Here is a 21,427-nt window from a genome sequence, read left to right as displayed (position 1 = left end):
GATATTAGCCCTTTGTCAGAATTCCTCAAGGATCTAGAACCAGATGTACCATATGACCCAGTCATCCCACTACTGGGTATATACCCAAAGGATTATAAATTATTCTACTACAAAGACACACGCACACGTATGTTTATTGCAGCACTATTCACAATAGCAAAGACTTGGAATCAACCCAAATGTCCATCTGTGACAGACTGGATTAAGAAAATGTGGCACATATACACCATGGAATACTATGCAGCCATAAAAAAGGATGAGTTTGCGTCCTTTGTAGGGACATGGATGCAGCTGGAAACCATCATTCTTAGCAAACTATCACAAGAAGAGAAAACCAAACACCGCATGTTCTCACTCATAGGTGGGAACTGAACAATGAGATCACTTGGACTCGGGAAGGGGAACATCACACACCGGGGCCTATTATAGGGGGAGGGGGAGGGGGGAGGAGGGAGGGATTGCATTGGGGAGTTATACATGATATAAATGATGAATTGATGGGTGCTGACGAGTTGATGAGTGCAGCACACCAACATGGCATAAGTATACATATGTAACAAACCTGCACATTATGCACATGTACCCTAGAACTTAAAGTATAATAATAAAAAAAAAAAATTTGTAAAGTCAAAACTTTGCTTCTACTTTAGGTTTAGATTAATATTCAAGAAGACAGTACCCATTTCATTTACTTCATAGAGCAAAGGCAGTAGTTTTACTAATATGTCCAATATTAATACTGTCTCAAAATATCTCAGAAATATGACCACATGTGGTAAGAAGATTAAGGTGTTTTCTGGCACCCTCCCTAAAAGCAGAACTCTTGATGGCAGAAAACAAAAAGTTTTCAGTGGGGAGCCATGGTGGCTGCCTTCCGTCCTATCAATCCACAAATTCTCGAATTACAAATCTGCTGTTGTTTTCTGACACATCTGCTTTGCAATGTAAAATAGTGTTTTCTTTAATAAGAATTCTTCAAAAAGCCCTTAGGCACCTCGCCTTTGTTTGCACAGCCTGGGAGTTTTCATTTAAAGTTTTCACACTGTTTTTAAAATTCCCTATTTTTGTTTCTAAATTAGTTAGGCAAAGTCCACAAACCTCTGTTTTGGCTTCTCATTTCAGCTACATAGAAATGATGAAGAGAAACGTGCAGAGGAATTTGTAAGGTTTTGATAAATGAGATTACCCCAAATGACCAACATCCTTTTTCCCTCTTTCCTTCAATGTCAAAAAATGTGTAGGAGGTAGGAAAGCAGAAATGTTCTTTATATAATCCCTACTCCAGGGATGTAAAATCTACTACAAATTGAGGAAATTCACAGGAAAAACCCACTCTTGTTTACTCTGTGGCAACTCTGACAATCAAATGTGGTGGGAAATAGGAACAGACAGTGAAATGATCATGAAAATATATGAAATTCCATTGTAATGATCATAGCAAGGCTGATACTGGATATATTCTGTGACAACTAAGTTGGACCTGAAACCAAGATAAAGTATATATTTCTGAATCTAAAGTACTTTTGCTTTAATTTACTCAAAACCTAAACTTAAACTCCCAAGGATATAGCATCCATTCATCTCCTCATTAAAAAATAAACAAATGGGTGTTTTTTAAGGTTTCCATAGGAAACATAAACATTTGATCTTTTTACATTAATTATGTGCAACCATAATGAAACAAATTTTAACTTTTTCCATAATGGGACAGAGAAGGCAGACAACTGATAAATATATACAAGTATCAGCCTGACAGCTTGAGCATTTGTCGTTCTTCACCTTTAATCCAGCTGAATATGACTTGAAGAAGATGACATTCACTTTGATACACTCTATTTATGACTCCCTCATGGAATTCCTTGGGAAGAGATTATCTTTTTCAAGGATAAGAAATGCTACTTTGCAATTTGCTGTCAATCTATAAAACATTCTTACATGATCCAATTTGTTGGAAGTGAAGATAGTCTAGTAGCATGAAAAACATGGATCCTCCTTCAGTGGAGAATATTGTAGGGACAGATGGAAGAAGTTGGATGCTGTACAGATGCAGCCTGCTCCATCCTTAACATCTAATGTGATGGGCTGGACACTGCCCTATAAGACATGTTTCATATTATAAGCTAAGCTGTGAGGCAAGAGAGTTCATATAAATGAGACATAACTTAAAAAATAAAATAAAATAAATAGACGTTTTCTTACACATGAAATCACAGCCTGAGCCCATAGCTTTTTCTTTTAAGTATTCCTCCTATTCTGCTTCTTTAGGATCATTTTCATTTTTTCTATGAAAATTCTTTCTTAAAATTTTTCATTCCTGTTGATGTATCTTCTTTTTCAGAAATTCAACCTTTTGAAAATACACTTTCAAAAGCCTTGAGCTCTTTGTTTTATAATGTTACCGTGACATACTCATTTTCATTCAAATTTTCTGTCACTTCACTTTTATAAATCATTTGTTCTTTACTGGTCAAAGTCAAGTACTAGAGACCAGAATTTCTCTTCGTGAAACAGGTAACTACAGCAAAATTGTTAAGAGTCTGGGTTCTAAAACAATATTAAAAAATATCTGGTTTCTAGGTATACCTTTACTATCTGTATATGTGATCACTGGCAAAAAGTTACTTACATTTTCTATGCCTAAGTTTCTTCAACAGGAAATGTCTTTCAGAATTGAAAATATATTAAATGCTAAGATATTTATGATAAATACATTTAGTACAATGCAGAGCATAAAGTAAGAATCAATACAGGTTAGTTGTTATGGCTACTTCTACCATCTAAAGATGACACTGTCAGAAAGCAAGATGTGAGGCCAGGCAAGGTGGCTCACGGTTGTAAACCCAGCACTTTGGGAGGTCAAGGTGGGCAGATTGCTTGAGCCCAGGAGTTGGAGACCAGTCTGAGCAACATGGTGAAACACTGTGTCTACAAAAAATAAAAAAAAATTAACTGGATATTGAGACACCCAACTGCAGTCCCAGCTATCAGTAGGGTAAAACGGGAGGGTCACTTGAGCCCAGGAGGTCAAGCCTGAAATGGGTCATGATCACATCATGGCACTCTAGCCTGGGCGACAGAGAGATAAGCTGTGGAAAGAGGGGAAGGGAGGGGAGGGGAAGGAAGGAATGGGGAAGGGAGGGAACAGAGAAAAGGAAAAGGAGAAGGAAAAGGAAAAGGAAAGGAGAAAGGAGAAAGGAAAGGAGGAAGGAAAAAGGAAAGGAGGAAGGAGAAAGGAGAAAAGAGAAAGAAGAAAGGAGAAAGGAAAGGAAAGGGGAAAGGAAGACGCAAATTCTTCAGATGTTTGGATTTCATAAGACTGAGACTTTTGCAGAAAAGTCTGGATATTTAAAATTTCCCTACTTCTGCTAAGCCTTGCCTTTACGACAATTACATGACCTAAAGTAGGAAAATATTGGCTTCCTTTAGCACCTCGTTTAGTAGGTTGCAAGATTACTCCCTTTTTCCTCTGCCTCTCCATCACATACTCGGCACCATAGAGTTCCACTGGAAATTTGTCTTCTTGAAACACACTGCAAAACTGCTTGACTTTTCAATCGAATCTATATCCTTTAACACAAAATAGTCTTTTACAATATATTCCAGTAGTAATTTTCATCTCACCAAGTCTCAGGACCATATTTATCTTCTGGTATTAGTATTACAAAATCTGCTTTGTTGACCACCTATCTTGCGGGCCTGGAAGCCTTCAGTATGGAAGGAGCCAGTGTCTACAACCCAACAGAAAAGGGAAATTTGGTCAATGTAAAGCTGTAATCAGGGAGATCTAAAAACGATAGCTTAATAACATGTCTCCTGGTCACTGAAAACTGAAAGACATTACAACTGCACAAGAAAGGCTTTAGATGTTTACCGTCTTCCTTTAGGGGAACACAGCTCATGTACATCTTAAAGTAAGGTATAATGTTTAACTCCATTTGCTGTCATTTATAATTTCTGCCAAAAGTGAATTATGCATTTTCCTACATTCTTTTTAAAACGAAACATACTGGTTACCATTTAATCTCTCTTAATAAATCACAGTCATCCTTTTGATGTACAAGCTGTACAATCACGAAGAAATGTCTGCAGGGGTTATTTGATGTGCAGAGTTGCCTGCCCTGCCATAGAATGGCTCCAGGCTGCTATGTTTTTTTTTTTTTTTAACTTCCCATATATTTTTTTCAAAATGGTTTATCTCTCTCCTCCCTTGTTGTCAAGCTGTCAGTCAGCTGTCACTTTTTACTGCTGTCAGTGAGACTGCCTTTATCACACCCCCAATTTGATGCTGCTAATCTGCTGTCAGCTGAAAAATCAGATAATCAAGACCTCCGAAACTACATTTACAATAAGTGGTGGGCTGAGCACTGGATGAAGATTTTGAGATACAAGTTCTAGTTCCTGCTCTGCCTATATCTAGCCATGTGATTGCCAGAAAACATATAACTTCTCTGGGCCTTGGCACCTTCATCCATAAAATAAGAAGGGGAGTGTGTGTGTGTATGTGTGTATGTATGTATGTGTGTGTGTGTGTGTGTGTGTGTGTGTGTGTGTGTCAGAGACAGAGAGAGATCTCATCCAGACCTGAATCCTAAGTTTCTTTGGCTATGAGAATACACATGAAACTTTTTTGTGACTTAACAGAATGCAGGGTGGATGCCACTGACCTTTTAATGATCAAATTCAAGGACGCTTTTTAGTCATCACTTTACTTAACCTCACTGCTGTGAATTCACTAATGATTATCTCCTTAGAACTCTCTCCCCTTTGTTCCACAGGATAATTATTTCAGTGTTGACCTCCTGACTCTTACTTATTCTTCTCACTTCAATCTTGGGCTCTTCCTCCACCAACCCCTTAAGTGTCAAGAATGCCAAAGTGGCTCCAATGTAAAAAGGTCAGGACGATGATGAGGAACTCAGCAAAGGAGCCTGAGAAGCAGCAGTCTCTGTGAAAATCAGGGGACTATGTGTGCTAAGACAAGTGAAGAATGTGTCATGGTGTGTCAAATGCTGCTGCTGTGATAAGTAAGATGCGGACTACAAACTGACCACAGGATTTAGAGACAGTGGTGACCCTGACTAAAACAATTTCAGTGGAATACTTTTCACTCAGAACAGGAGGAAGGAACTTAGAAGGAACAAGTATAAACAACTCTTTTAAGAGGTTTTGCTACTAAGAGAAGGAGAGAAATGAGGTAGTAGAAGGGGGGAAGTGGAATAAGGAGAAAAAAGTTTAAGATGTAAGAAATAGTAATAGTTTTGTATGCTAATAGAAATAATTCAGACAAAAGAAAAATAGGAATAATTCAGAAGAAAGGAAAACTGATATTGCAGAATAGACGAGGAAAAACTGCCAGGACAATAGGCCTTGAGTATGTGGGATGGATGAGTTCTGGAAAAGAAGTAGAGATGGGCCTTACACAGAAGCGAGGTCAGTTCATCTCCAGTAACAGGTGAGAAGATGGAGAATATGCACCCAGAAGAAGAATATAATTGGGTGGACCTGGTAGTATCAACAAATAAAAGTTGTCTTCTGATTGCTCATATTTCCTCAGTCATCAGCTGAGAATGAAAAGAGAAGATTTGGTACTGGAGTGTTCTTTAAAAAGAAAAAGGCATAATTAATTATCTAGAAGAAGGGAAATGCTTGCCAGGTAGCTCAAAGGGCCCATCTGAATCTTAGGAGTCATACATTTAGAACATGTTAATAAGTATGACATGCTTTTCTCCAGTCATGTTTAGTCCATGATTATAGGAAGAAAGTATATGAACAAATAGATTTAAACAGACGAGGGTTTTTGCCAATCAAATATGAAACAAAAGGTGTAAAAGATTTGAGAGGATATGCAAGGGAGTAAACATAATGATGGAATAAGAAAGTTAAGCTGGACAAAGAAAGAGAAAATAGGACAAGAGTGAAATTAAGTTGGCTCAATCAATGGATGGTAGGGTCTGGTAAGGCCAAAGGATTGTTTGATTCAAGGTGATAAAGAAAATAAATAAAACCAATCTCCTTATTTATATTAGATTCAGCTTTTAGGAGAGTAGTTCTCTTTTCATGTGTCAATTATAGGATGGTGAGGGGTGGAGGGAAGATGGTCCTCTATATTCAGATGCCAATAAATATGCTAGGTTATAAATTAATGGGGGGGTAATAAGATAAAATAACCTTTTATTGTGGGTCTACTGTATGCTAAGCACTATCCTAGGTACATGGTACACATTATTTCATTTAATCCCTGCATCATCCCTATGAGATGGTTTAATCACAACCATTAACGAAGCTAAGTGCAAGGTCATTCCACAGGTACAGATCACAGAGCTAGTAAGTGGTGGTCAAAACTCAATACATGTATACGTGACTAAGGCATCTAGGAGCTTTCCCATCCCAAAATATTCAATACAGATAACGAAATGTTTTCAAGGGAATACACTCTCTTGCTATTTATCTGGTCTTTGGGAGTGACGCAGGAGATGAGTGAGGAAGGCAAGAGGTAGCAGGAGGTGCCATGAATCCAGTATTAGCGAAACCGCCGAAGTGACAGACATGCTCTGAGTTTTAACAGACAGAAACTCTAAAAATCTTCATTTATTTTGTTGGAAATATGGCTTTTCTCCCCTCTCTAATTAACATCCATTATATTATATAGCACAATGATTAATAATTTAACTGTATCTTCTGCTTTGTTTTTAGTTAAATTCATTTTTTTCCCATGACCAAATAATATTTGGATTGGGAGAAAGATACAAGCCTTCAAAAATATTTTTTAATCACCTTGGTTATTTTGCCTTTGGAATTACTAAATACTTTTCAACATCTCAACAAAATAATACGGTTTTGAAACTGCAGGCTTTAGAATGATTGTCATTCATGCAAATAATCACTTACTTACACTATATGAGTTTGGGTTGCATAAAACAAATTACCATTTGAAAATAATTCAAATAACACTCTAGGCTAAGACCTTACTTATGAATGTTATCTCGGCCACAATATTTTTTAACCTTTTTCTATTTAGCTAGATTCCTTTATGGTAATATCATCCAAATTAATAAACTATTCAATTGCCACAGGTATATTAAACATAAGATGTTGCAGAAACATATCAGATGTAAATGAATTTTAAAACATTTACTTAGAATTCTATAGCAGTAATAAGAGGAGCTATAACCACCTACACACTTATACATTTTGCCTATATGTGATGTTAAAAAACCTTAAAACATGTCAAAATATAAGGTTCATATTTTTTAAAATTCAGATATACAACTGCTCTAGTTAATCACAGGCAAAGTATAACTATTACAGTTTTCAAAAGTTGAAGTTCTCTCATCACACATAAGAAAACTGTATGTCTACAAATACATACCGATAATATACATAATTACATATATATTCTGAAAATTGCTTATGATCACGGCTCCACTTAGCTTTATAGTTTTCAAAACAGCAAATAAATCATAAACTGTTTTTGACAAATGACCTCTAATGACAGGATGCTTGAATGGTAAGTAGAAATTGGAATCAGAAGTCATAAAGCCTAGATGTTAATCCAGTCTGTGACAATGACAAGGTGAATACAAGCCAATCTCTACTTCTCTGGGCCTCTGTTTTCTGTACTCTACAAAGATTGGGCAAGATGGTCTAACTTAAATTTTATGACTCACTAACTTGATTTTCTATGGGGCAGATTTTTCTTCAGTGAAATATTAACAAATAAGACACTCAAATAAATCAGCAATAGGGGTGCAGATGAGGACTACCATTTCTACAGCAAAATATGGGTGAAGTCAGTAAGTGTAGAACATAGAAGTTAATGCTGACCTCTTGCATAGCATGTTTGGATATTAAATCATTTCCTGCCTTCATTTCAGGGATGAGGATGAAACAGCTGTTCCTGAACTCTTTTAAGAAAGCAGTCAGTAAAAAACAGCAGCATCTCCCGCTAGCGTGAGTCCTGCTGAAGTAAACTTTCTGTTCACAAGGGAGAAATATTCCTAGTGGTAGTAAAAACAGTTTTGCTAGGTTTAATCAAAAGTGAAAAGGAATTCCAGAATGTTCCCTTTGAGCCACATCATCCACTGCTAATTCAAGGTGGGCCCAGCAACAAGGGTAATAAAAAAAAATGTCCTTAGTAACTAAGAAAGAGAAATGGCAATTACGTACATTTATAAACCAATACAGAAGACTTAACTCTTTATTAAGATAATATAAATAATTAAAAATAAAGAAAAAAATAAAAGGAAATAGTATGGGAAATGAATTAATCTAAGCAGTGAGATTTAACATAGACTTATCCAGACCAGTTATTATATATATAAATCAATGGACATAAGCTGAATGCAAAGGTTGAGAAATATGCTTGACAATGACTTCTGTAACAAAAAAAAATAAAGAAACAAAACACCAGGCTGTTTTGACAAACAAATAAAAGGAAAGAAAGGAAGGACTCAATATTTGAACTAACTATTTAGTGATGGGTTAGACACACGATGATTTAAAATGTTTGTAAATCACAGCATGGTAAGATAGAACTAAATTCTCTAATTAACCATACTTGGCATGAAGAACATCAATTTCTATACATTTAAGGAATAATTTATGACACAATATTGAGAACAGAGTCGAACATACTGACCTGCTCACATCAGGAAACCTGATGGGAAAGTAAATAACTTGGCACTTGGGTCTGATGATGCTTTCCAGATCCTTGGGTCTGTGATCAGGAATCAGCTTCATAAATTTTCCAATGGAAGTGAGAAATGATTCCATATTAAAAACTGAGTTGAATACAACCACATCAGCCACCAGGCTGTTAAGGTAAAAGACAAATGCAAATGATGAGCCCAGACTCATTCAGAGTAATTTTTATCAACCTAAGACCTCTATGGATTAATCAGAGTTTTTACTGCACCTTAGGTTTGCAAAGAACTCTTCATTTCACATCAGTATCTACCAAAATATCTCTAAGAGCTAAGTTAGTTTCATTACTGTTATATCACAGGGAGTTGATTGGTGGCATCAGACTGGAAAGGCAATAGGGAAATGGAATGATTTAATGGGACTGCATGAGACTCCAAACCAAAGCATATTTTTCCACAAAGCCAGGAACTAGCTATATTATCAACAACATTAAGTACAGCAATTCCTTTTTCTTCATGGCCCAACTACCCATGTTGAATTTCTATGTCAGTGATGTGCATCGTTTTATACCATACTACCAAGAACAGAACATGTGTCACACTTCTCACTAACTTCAAGGAGACTAATTCAGACAAAACTATTTTCATACTAGGGCATGATACCTTCAGCACTATTTGGTTAAAGTCTACTTCTTGCTTTAGCCTTTACTTCAAGAAACTGTGTTAAGTTTTTGAAATTTGTGGGACTACACAGAAAGGATTATGGTATCCCAAAATAATTTGTTTCACTATCATATTATATTATATTGGGCTAGCTAGAGAAATAGAAGAAATTGGTAGAAATGGATCCAGAAATCCAGATCACTAAGTCCTAACTGATTACATAAAGGTACATATAAATTATAAAGCACCGCAACACCATGGACCTTCGAATTCAACAAAATAAATGTAATAATACTAGTCTGCAACAACAATGGTTCAAACTTAAGATTTTTTTAACTTCACAATGGTGAAAATGTAATATACATTCAATTAAAACCATACTTCGAATACTGAATTTTTATCTTGTCCTGGGCTAATGGTATGTGCACAATATTCTCTCACGATGCTGGGCAGCAGCAGTGAGGTACAAATCTCAGTCAGCCACATGATCACAAGGGTAAACAACCAATACTCTACAGTGGCCTGTGCTGCCAGATGATTTTGCCCAATTGTAGGCTAATATAAGTATTCTGAATATGTTGAAGGTAAGTTAGGCTAAGCTATGATGTTCGATAGGTTAGTTGTATTAAATGCATTTCAACTTACAATATTCTCAATTCACAACAATGGATTTACCAGGCTGTAATCCTATCCTAAGATGAGGAGCATCTGTATACAAGATTAAAGGGACAAAGCAATTGGTTTTATTCCACCCTAAAAATGATAGATCAACACTACTGGAAAGAATACATGTTATGTCCACAGGACTGCAGAACACCACAGAATAAGTAGAGCTTATAGAATAGGAATGCCATAGCCAATCATCAGTTTCGTTTAAGTCATATTTGCTGAGACAGCCAAATTTACTATTACAACGTTAATATATAGCAGAATAAAAAATGAACAAAAAGAGTGTTGGCCTGCTACTCCCATGCCCACCCCCCCACCGAAAAAAAACTGATTTTCCATACAAGTATTGTTTATCAGTTGCTACCTAGTGCAAATTTGGGGGGTGCGGGTGATTACAACATGAATAATACAAAGGAATGTCACAGAAGTGCTGACACAACACTAAGCAATAAGGAAGCCAAGATAATAATATACCAAAAGTTGAAGAATGTTTTACAGCTAGTCTGTTTTCACCATATGTCACATACTGTAATAGCGACCTACAGGTCATAATATATAGTTGTGACATGTGTTCATAAGTCAGAGGGTTAGCGAAACCACTGTTTAAGGTGAGTGCTTATGTCAGTCATCTTTGAAGTCCTTAACTGCCACACAGTCAAGAAACAAGTCTGACAGTGCCAAAAAAGCAGAAGTCAGCAAGAAAACTAAAGAAACATGTGAGGAAGCAGGAGTCATACTTTTCAAAGAGAATCTGAACAGGACTGCCTTTTGACACTCTTATTTTTCCTCTGGACAACTGTGAACCATTTTTTTCCCATTAAGAAGCCAACTGATGATGAAGTCCACTTCTCTTTCTTTCTCCAAGCTTGTCTATAAGTTTACCCTCTTGAGAAAAGCAATGCTGAAAAATCATGTACAAAACTTTTATAGTCTCATTCCCTATGAGCAAAAACGATGTTTTGTGAAAGTGAGGGGGAATCGAGAGCTGAATTGTTTTAGACAGCTTCCGTCAAAGGGCATGTGACCCAACAACTTACATTCTTAAAAATCCAGTCTATGCTAAATTAAAGATCCAAGATAGTTTACAGAAATATCCTTTTTGGTACATTTCCTCCCTGATACGAGTGGATGTAACTTCCATTAACTTTAAAGCCACCCATAAAGGGAAAAATAGACTTAGTTTTTTTCCCAGTGATTTCTCAGGGGTAATAAAACACACTATCTGAGGAAAAGAATGATGCTAATTCAAGAAATCAAAAGAATATTACAAATGTTTTCCATATTGATAAAGCACAAAATGATTTTATTTTCATTTTTAAAACATATTTTCCTTCTCTGCTTCAATATAAAGTATTTTAATTTTATTACGAAATTTTAAAACGGCTGCTTTTTTTTATGAGACATTTGACATGAAGCAGTTCCACTCTATTTTGATAGCACTGCTACTTCACAATTGAAGCAGCTTGTAAAAATGATTGTAGGAAAACATTCACAAAATGCACACAACACAGAATTATTACTATATAGCGTTTTTCTATGTCAACTAAACTATGAAACATTCTTGCAAGAGTTGGGGGTCTGTATAAACACATCATCAAACCCAGCTGCTAACAGCTGTTAATAAAGATGAATAAAATGTACAAAATCACTGACAAACAGATTCCGTTTGACTGTTGCAGTTATGTGAATAGGATCCAATAGCAAAGCCATTTCAGAATTGTTATTAACTTCTTTCATTAACTAAGCTTCAGGAGATATACTTTGTCGAAGTAACAACAGAGAAGGACCATCACCTTTAAAATGTCATGGTATTTTAAGGCTGTGCCATTTCAGAAGACTCAATGAGGGAAAAAAGAAAGCACTACCTAAAGATTCATTTTCCATAGTCGTCTCTGTCTTACAATAAAAAAAAAAAGGCGAGGGAGGCAAAACCCCAAGTTGCTCCATTATGCTTTAATTTTTATTTTTCTGTAAAACTCTATTTTGATTTTAGCTGAATACAGTGATCATGATTAGTAAGTAAGAGTTGACTAACTGCACTTTCTAAATGCCTTAAGCAATAGATCATGAAATCAAGGGGTGAAGGTCCCTGCCAACCTTTTAATTCTATTTTGAATGTTGTGAAAAACAGGTAATTAGCTCAACATATAATTAGATTGTTACATATATGTATTTTTATAAAATGATTAGTGGTGAACTTACATATACTGCAGAAGGAAGAATTGTTTAAATATCTGTACCTACCTTATGGTGTTTTTTAAAAAGGTGTACAGTAGTAGGTCTCCAGATTTAAAATGTAACCACCTACAAAGAAAAAGGTAGCAAAGGGCCAAATACAATGATACAATGCATACCTACCATGAAAGAATTTGGTTGTATCCATACTGAAAATCCCTCTCCTGACATTTCTTGACAGGATATATCAACTGGTTCTCGTGAAAATACAGAATCGTTTTCAGTTTCCCAAGGTCAGGCCGAAGGGCAGCCAGTTCGGTCAGGTTAAGCACTGAACTTGCAAAGAGGGTCCTAGGAAACAAGAAAATTGGGGTTTACTGTCCCAGGTATGTTTGAAGGGGTCATGCTTTGCTCTTCTCTCCTCTTTCCTCTTCCCACCCCAAGAAAAACACATCCCCTATAGTGACACATCAATAGTTGAGCCTTAATACCATGTAGCAGCATTCTAAGTTTTGATCTCTTAAAAAGCAGCTGCTTAGAACTATAAAGTCCCCGAATCTCACTGGTCTTCTCAGTGCAGTTACTGAGAAATGTTTAAAAAAAAAAAAAAAAGCTGGATGGATTTTATTGAAAAAGGCAAGAAAAGCTCTATCTGAAGGACAAATGGAACAAAGATAAGGCTGACTGGGGAATACTTTGCTTGCCAGTTTCATTACACTTTCCTTCTTTATGCAACCAACTACTGAAATTCAATGTATGAGCAGGAATGGCACATGTTCATGTTATGACATAAACCCTTTTGATTTATGCAATAGGCTTATCTAGTATGGTCTTTTTCTCTTGGCATGTTTTCTTACCCTCCCCTCACTTGTAAAGTATCTTACAATACTTGTATTTTTAAAAACATCTTTTCTTCTCCATTACTGGACTGCTAATAGTACCAGATGCACGATCTGTAAAATCCCTTAATAAAGCACAAATATAAAAATTTGATGAAAGGCTGATTCCTTATCTTTAGGGAAAAAGGGAAACTGAAAGCTTGCCTATCCATGTTTATAAATGAAAAAAAGTGTCAATTTACTCTCTCATTCCACATATATTTACTAAATGCCTACTATGCGCCAGGGTCTAACGAGGAAGAACAGAAAAGATGAACAAGACAGCTCAGCAGGATAAATGCTGCCTGTAATAGAGACATACACAAAACATTAGAGAAACAAACAGAAAGCAATTCTAATTGTCTGGGACAACCTGGAAATGTTTCCCTAATGAGGTGCCTATTGCATATGGACACAAAAGAGGGACAAAGTACAGGTCTTGAGCAGCTGAGGACATTTAGATGGCACAATTTTGATAGAATGCCACCTTTATAACATAATGTAACATAATTTGACCTTTATAGCTTTAATTCCCATTCTAAAAAATCAGGTTCAAGAAGGTTAAGAGTTTTTTCTAGGATCACACTGGTAGAAAGTGGCAAAGCAGAGAGACTGCTGGTCTTCTAAGAGCTCAAACTGCTTTTCATTACACCACAGATATGAATTGGTTGCGGACCACTTACATTGCAAGTGCTTTTTTCTGTACTTAATAAATACAAAATATCATCCTTGTTATTACCATGATTACAACTACTATAAATCCTCCCTTGCTGACAGGCCAAATGGCTAACTTCAGGTGTTTATACGATCTGCTGCACTAGCCTTTCACATAAGAAGAATGATTACATAATAAGTACATATATCACAAGTAGGAATTCAAGTGTCTTCTTCATGGGCTAAAAGAGGCACGTAAGACCAAAAGCCAGCAATCCCTCTTCAAACCTACATAGCTGTATTAATGTTATAATTTATCTCTTTAAAGGAAAAAAAATCTTACCAAGGAGATGCATTTATTTTTTTAAACTTGTTTATCTATACCCAAATAAAAAAAAAATTATAGCCAAACAATGTCCTATTTTGTCCAAACATATTCCCCCTACCACTATCACATATAAGCCTCTCTAAAACTTATATTGAAAATTCTGAAACATGAAGATATTTGCTTACCTACAAATCTCATCTTCAGCAGACAAAACAACAAAATATTAATTTCAAACAATATTTTCCTTAAAAGGGAATACATGGCAACTTGTAGGTCTAGTTACAGAGTAATCTTTCCTCCTATCCTTCTATTCTTTGTTACTATCCCCATCCCTGACCATACATATTACTGGAAGCAATGAAGCCCATTCTTAATCATTATCACCTGGGCAAGCACAATTTTTTTTCACACACAAGGCAGAAAAATGCATTAAAAGTAGCCTTCGTATGAGTTATTAATTACAAAAATATACCTTTTATGATGGGGAAATCTGGTAGAAATCAATACAACCAAGTGATCAAACTTTCTATGACCAATAATGGGACAAAGTGATATCCTGTATTTCTAAATGTGATACATTGAGAAAGATACAAATCATCAGTGTAGTATTCCTGCCAAAAATGCCTAATCTGAATTTGGTAAGGAATAACCAGACAAATATTCTGCAAAATAATTCACTGGATCTCTAAAAATGCCATGTCATAAAAGAAAAAAATAATAAAGACACCCAAAACAAAATCCAGTAAGTGATCCTTCACTGGATACTGGAAGGGGAAAGAACACCTAGTAAGGACATTATTAGGACAATAAGAAAAATGTGAATATGGGCTGAATATAAGACTGCAAGTTTTTGTCAATCTTTAATTTATTCAATACAATAATTTTATTGCAGTTATGTAGGAGAATAATCTTATTCTTAGGAGATTCATGTCAAAGTATTTAGATGTGAAATGCCATGATGTCTGCAATTAATTATTAAATAGTTCAGCCAAAATGCTACTGCTAATAATAAATATTAATATGTATATATTTACAGAGAGAGAAAAATAAAAAATGTACAAACATATTAACAATTGATTAATCTATGTGAATAGGTGTGTGGTAATTCATAGCTTCAGGGGAGGGGGAGAGTCTAATAAAAAGATTTCATGGAGCGAGACATTGTTCTACTGCAAATTTTGGGTAAGTTATACATTTATAAAATTACACATTTGAAGTAATAGGCATTAAATGGCAGTAAGTAGAAGAAAAAAATTCTGTATTCCATAAACAATAAACCCATCATATCTGTATTTCTAGCCATATTCCAACTGTTAATTTCTACATGAGGATTACCCTCAGGGTGGATCATCTATAGCTAATGTTTAACCAAGAGGAGCCCTTCACTCTATTTCTACCACATGTCCCCCTACCCACCAGCTTATCCATAACCAAAGAATCCAACCAGCCTTCCAAAGAAAACCTTCCAAATAAAAGAAGGCAATATATTCATATGAGAAATAACAATAATTTTTTTTTTTTTGAGACAGAGTCTCGCTAGTTGCCCAGGCTGGAGTGCAGTGACACCATCTCGGCTCCCTGCAAGCTCCACCTCCTGGGTTCACGCCATTCTCCTGCCTCAGCCTCCCAAGTAGCTGGTACTACAGGCGCCTGCCACCACGCCCAGCTAATTTTTTGTATTTTTAGTAGAGACAGGGTTTCACAATGTTAGCCAGGATGGTCTCGATCTCCTGACCTCGTGATCCGCCCGCCTCGGCCTCCAAAAGTGCCGGGATTACAGGCGTGAGCCATCGCACCTGGCCAACAACAATAATTTTCATAATATTCACCATTTGAGACTGCCCATGCCAACACTCCTTTCAGTTTGTTTAATCATTAAAAGAAAATTCATTGTATTTGTATAACTAATCTTGAAATATCCCTCACTAGTTTTAAATAGTGGAAATTATCTCCATCATTTCTCTTTGCTTTTCTTGCTTGTAAAATGGTAAGGTGGTCAATAAGCAATTTCTCAAATATTTAGCTCAACAACACCCAAAAAGAAGTAATGAATATGCCCACAAAGGGAATGTAGGCGATCCACAGGCAATACAAAATTTAATAAATCAAAATTTACTACTATCAATTTTTAAAAGTTGATTATAATACAGTGAACGACATCACTTGATCAGCAGCTAATCCCTGGGCTACCAATGCTCATCTTGCCTCAGGTATTATTTAAGCAATAAATCCTAACAAGGTGTACTTTATCATCCCACAGTGTGTCTCCAGCAGGAAAGGACACAAGGTGATAGCAAAAACCACGAGAAACAAGGTAATTCCTGACAGCTGCTGCTTCAGCACAAGTTAAATTGAACAGTTTATCTCAGCATGAAGATGTTATAAGGTTTTATGTTTAATATTTTTAAATTAACATAAAACCCAGAGAAAGCAGTTGAGCAATCTTTCACAAACATGACATACTACAATCACTGTATAAGCTGGATTAGTACTTATTACCATGCTACTACAGAATTAAGCTGTTTTTAGACCACCAAAGAGCTTTAAATTGCAACTTTTGTCTCTGTAAGAGAAACCTATATTTAAAATGTCTGCTAAATTCAAATTAACGGCTACATCATTAGCTTACCATTTCACCAAAAGTACAAGTAAGCTGCTACTATAATCGTCTAACCAAAATGGCTCTCTGCTGCAAGCACATTAACACCATTCCATGTATTTGGGAATAGGACCTGTACACGTTTCGATTGCTTTCAATATACATTGTATCTACATTTCAAGTCATATACCTTTAAGGAATCCAAAACAGTGAAACACAATGAAATTCGAGATTAAAGATTTTATTCTTTTCTGCTCAGTTTGAATAAATCAGTTGTTTGCCTTTTACCCTATTTACTTAATATGTAAAAAGAAAAGCTGAAATATACCTAAGGACAGTAATAGTGTGACCATCACCATCAAGATACACACTTTTATATCTTGAATGGTACAGAAGGGAAGTGAAATGAGTTAACAGAGGGCAAGCATTCAATATTCCAGCCACTGCCCATACATTTTAGTAACGATTCTTCATGGGCTAGGTCATCTCACTCTTGCCTCATGAAATCTTTTCAATAGCCCCCCCCCCCCGAAACTATTTATGACATAATGAGATAGAGTATACAATTTAACACAGATGCCAGTTTGGGCTGTGTTACCACTCATACACAGTTTCTTGCATGGCTTCAGGAGGCCTTTGACAAAAGAGTAAATTCTTCCAGCTTTGTCACTTTGCTCAATACCTAAACTCCTGGTCTAGATTCATGTTGCTAAGACTCATTACCTAAGCCTCGGTTCTTTCATTGTTTCTCGTGGGTTCTTGCTCCTTGATACCTACTCTCTAGGATCCTAGATCCTGTATTTTCTGTGATGCAGTATTTTCTATGATGATGAAAATGTTCTATATCTGTACTGTCCACATATGACTAGCTACATATGGCTATCGAGCACTTGAAATGTAGCTAGTACTCCTGAGGAACTAACTTTTAAATTTAATTTGATTAAATTTAAATTTAAATCCACTAGCCATATGTGGTTAGTGGCTACTGTATTGGAAAGCACAGCTCTGGATGAACCAGCCTTCCCTAACCTGACACCCATGTTACCTGAATATAATTACCTGCTTAACTGATTTTCCTGAACAGATCCTTGACCTGCTTATGATAACCTAATTTCTTTTCTTTTTCTTTTTTTTTTTTTTTTTGAGACGGAGTCTTCGCTCTGTCGCCCAGGCTGCAGTGCAGTGGCGCAATCGCGGCTCACTGCAAGCTCCTCCTCCCGGGTTTACGCCATTCTCCTGCCTCAGCCTCCCGAGTAGCTGGGACTACAGGCGCCCGCCACCTCGCCCGGCTAGTTTTTTGTATTTTTTAGTAGAGACAGGGTTTCATCAGGTTAGCTAGGATGGTCTCGATCTCCTGACATCGTGATCCGCCCGTCTCGGCCTCCCAAAGTGCTGGAATTACAGGCTTGAGCTACCGCGCCCGGCCGATAACCTAATTTCTATGTTGCTCCTGCCTAGAAGAATTTCACCTACTTGGCTCTCCAATTCCGGAATGGCATTACTTTTTCTTTTCCTTCTGAGAACTAGAAAGTACACGTTCACTACAGAAAATGTTTTAAGCAAAATAAAAAAATAAAGTGAATATCACCCATAACTATTCCAAAGAGAGACAGCTACTATTTGCATTTTGGTGCTCTAAGCATGTGCTGAGCACCTATTATTCGCAAGGCACTATGCTAAATTACAGACATAAAATGGAAAACAAAGTAGCTAAGGCAAGAAGAAAAATGACAGGTTGAGGAAGTGAATGAAGACCAAGGAGGCTGGAGCCAATGGGAGAGTGGCCAACAATAAGAATGAAGATTCAAAAGTAAGACATGAAAATAATTTTGGTTTTGTGGTAAGATAGGAAGAGACAGAAGGATTTTAAGTAGGGAAGTGACAAAATCTTATATGTACATTAGGTATATTTTCTTTTATTCTTTCCATGTTGTAACAGAAATACATTATTGTAGTTTCGTTTCTTAGTTTCAACACCATGTTGTTTTACCATGTTAAAAATTATTTCTAAAAGATATGATTTTTTATTACATTTCATGATATGGTATGTCATAATATCTCCAACTAGGGCATGCTTTTTTTTGTTTTTGTTTTTTTTTTTTTTTTAGAGACAGAGTCTCGCTCTGTGACCCAGACTGGAGTGCAGTGGCGTGATCTCCACTCACTGCAAGCTCCGCCTCCCGGGTTCATGCCATTCTCCTGCCTCAGCCTCCTGAGTAGCTGGGACAACAGGCACCCACCACCACTCCTGGCTAATTTTTTGTATTTTTAGTAGAGACAGGGTTTCACCGTGTTAACCAGGATGGTCTCGATCTCCTGACCTCATGATCCACCCGCCTCGGCCTCCCAAAGTGCTGGGATTATAGGCTTGAGCCACTGCGCCCGGCCTAGGGCATGATTTTTATACTTACGTCCATAAAGTTTTGAAATCTTCTTTGTATTAATCTCTTATATTAGTTTTGTTTATATAATTCATGCATTTTAAAATTAGGTTTTAATACCAGAAAACTTTACTGACTACCATATGGAAAGCAGACTGCAAGGAGTCATGAGTGGAAGAAGACAGCAAGAAGAGAAAAAAAATGACACTGTCTTGGGCTAAGATGCTAATATTGTGAGGGTGTTACCAAGTGGCCTGACTGGGTGTACTGATAATTGTCAGGGTTTGCTGATAAAATTGGATACGAGAAGTGAAAGAGAGGACTGCTATTGCTTTCTTCCCTTTATCACTTCCAAAGCACCTTGACAGAGTTTTAATTACAACAGAAGCTCAATGATACATACACACATAAATGAAAATTACTCCCAAGCATTTCAAAAGTCTTTGGTTTCAACATATTTTTTAATTCATAAAACTTGTGTAGAGAGATAACTGAGTTCTAATATTCATTGACCATCAATATACAAAATTCATTTTAACATAATTTGCTTTAGTTGTCAGCTACTTAATCTTAATTGGACCATTTCTACTGTATGTTGAAATGCTATGGATATTCAAAAACTTTCAAGAACACTGCCTAACAAAATGTTTCCCTTTGCTGAAACAATTAAAAATACAAGATGGAAGTCTTATCTAAAGGAAAAGGAAACACAGTCATTTAATCTCCCAGGTTCTTGTGGTGGCAATTTACAGGCTGTTTATAAATAGAATATCCAGTTTTCGAAAAGCTGTCTCATCGTGTGGCATCAATCGGGCAGTTTTACTTTTTTCCACCATGTAATTTTCCTTTCTTGTGCTTATCACGATGACCAGGAGAGCACTGTATGCAAAAAAGCACTGTATACAGAACACTTGTCAAGAAGGTAGGGAATCAAAGACTGTAGGCACAACCTGCCACTGAGCAGTATCTCCAACATAAGGCTGTTTTCTTAACATCTATCCTTGCTGCAATCAATCATCAGCACTCTGAACTGTCTTATGGATGTTTAAGGAAACAAATTCCATAATGCCTATTGGGCTTCTTTAGCTAAAGGTGTCACTTAAATTCAGGTGTCTCTTAAATTATTTCTGCAAACGCTGAGTCTTTTAACTCTTAGTATCTGGCACAGTGGCTAATTCATAAAAGACACTTTGTAATTACGTTTCTAACAAGAAAGGAAGAGACAAGAAGAGAGGGTGAGCCTACTATTTTTAAAAATCTAGAGATACATTGAAATTTTTATTGCATACATTTAAACATTTTTTCATGTACCTGTTTATTTCTTTTGGGACTGGAGTCCATTATTAAGAGTATTCTTAAAAGGTCCAAGGTAATATGAACCGCAACATTTGTAGATACATCTGTTTTTAGACATTCTATCAATAAGTCAACAAATCAGAACACTGTAAATCTTTTGACTTGGCAATTTAAGAAGTACAAGATATCACCCCGTTCTAAAAGAACGGACAATATAATTGGTGAAATAAGCCATAAATACAGGAAATATTAAATAACAATAAAAAAGATAAGTAATTGCTCTCTCCTGCACAAGAAATGTCACAAAGCAATGTGAGATTGATTATGAATGAAGGTAGAGGCACTAAGTGCTATGGCCATTCAGAGGAAGAAAAGATAACTAAGAGCAGTGAAAAACCATGAAGTCTCAGAATTATCAGGAGTGGCAGAAGAGGCCTGGGTCCTGAGTTCTTGGGACTAAAGGGATCAGTGCTATTTGAATTAGAGAGGGCTAACAGTTAGTGTTTGGAAAAAAATGAATAATCAAATAAAACTGGAACAGTGGTCTTCCGCAGACCCAAAAGTATCCAGATGCAGGATAAGAAATTTGTACTTTTATCTGTCAGCAATTTGGTGACTCATTGCATGTTCATCATTATACTAACAATCATTTATTTTTTTCTTATTCTTAATTAACTCAGTTTTTAATGTTTACTGGACAAGAAAAAGATGGTTGTAAAATGAGAAGATAAAGAAACAAATAAAGTACCACTATCAATCACTATTACTCTCAAAATAAGGAAGATTACTCTAAATATAACCAAATACAGAAGATATAAAACCAGTTCCTTTAGGCCAGGCGTGTTGGCTCACACCTGTAATCCCACCACTTTGGGAGGCCAAGGCGGGTGGGTCATGAGGTCAGGAGATTGAGAACATCCTGGCTAACACGGTGAAACCCCGTCTCTACTAAAAATATGAAAAATTAGCCGGGTGTGGTGGTGGGTGCCTGTAGTCCCAGCTACTCGGGAGGCTGAGGCAGGAGAATGGCATGAACCTGGGAGGCAGAGCTTGCAGTGAGCTGAGATCGCGCCACTGTACTCCAACCTGGGTGACAGAGTGAGACTCTGTCTCAAAACAAAGAAACAAAAAACAGTTGATTT

The 21,427-nt window shown here is 36.5% G+C and overlaps 1 protein-coding gene across 6 annotated transcripts in view; it reads right to left on the bottom strand.

Moving 5' to 3' along the window:
- Window positions 1-21,427, bottom strand: part of GTDC1 (glycosyltransferase like domain containing 1) — a 388,102-nt gene that overhangs the window by 185,170 nt on the left and 181,505 nt on the right. For all 6 annotated transcript variants that reach the window (XM_030916918.1, XM_030916919.1, XM_030916923.1 and 3 more), the window contains 2 exons: window positions 12,333-12,500; window positions 8,639-8,812 (listed from right to left, as the gene is read on the bottom strand). In XM_030916918.1, coding sequence (XP_030772778.1) covers window positions 8,639-8,812; window positions 12,333-12,500 — 342 coding nt within the window. The remainder of the gene's footprint in view (window positions 1-8,638; window positions 8,813-12,332; window positions 12,501-21,427) is intronic.

Source organism: Rhinopithecus roxellana, chromosome 14 (assembly GCF_007565055.1).
Source record: "Rhinopithecus roxellana isolate Shanxi Qingling chromosome 14, ASM756505v1, whole genome shotgun sequence".
Taxonomy (NCBI): domain Eukaryota; kingdom Metazoa; phylum Chordata; class Mammalia; order Primates; family Cercopithecidae; genus Rhinopithecus; species Rhinopithecus roxellana.
This window is presented reverse-complemented; position numbering and strand designations above follow the sequence as displayed.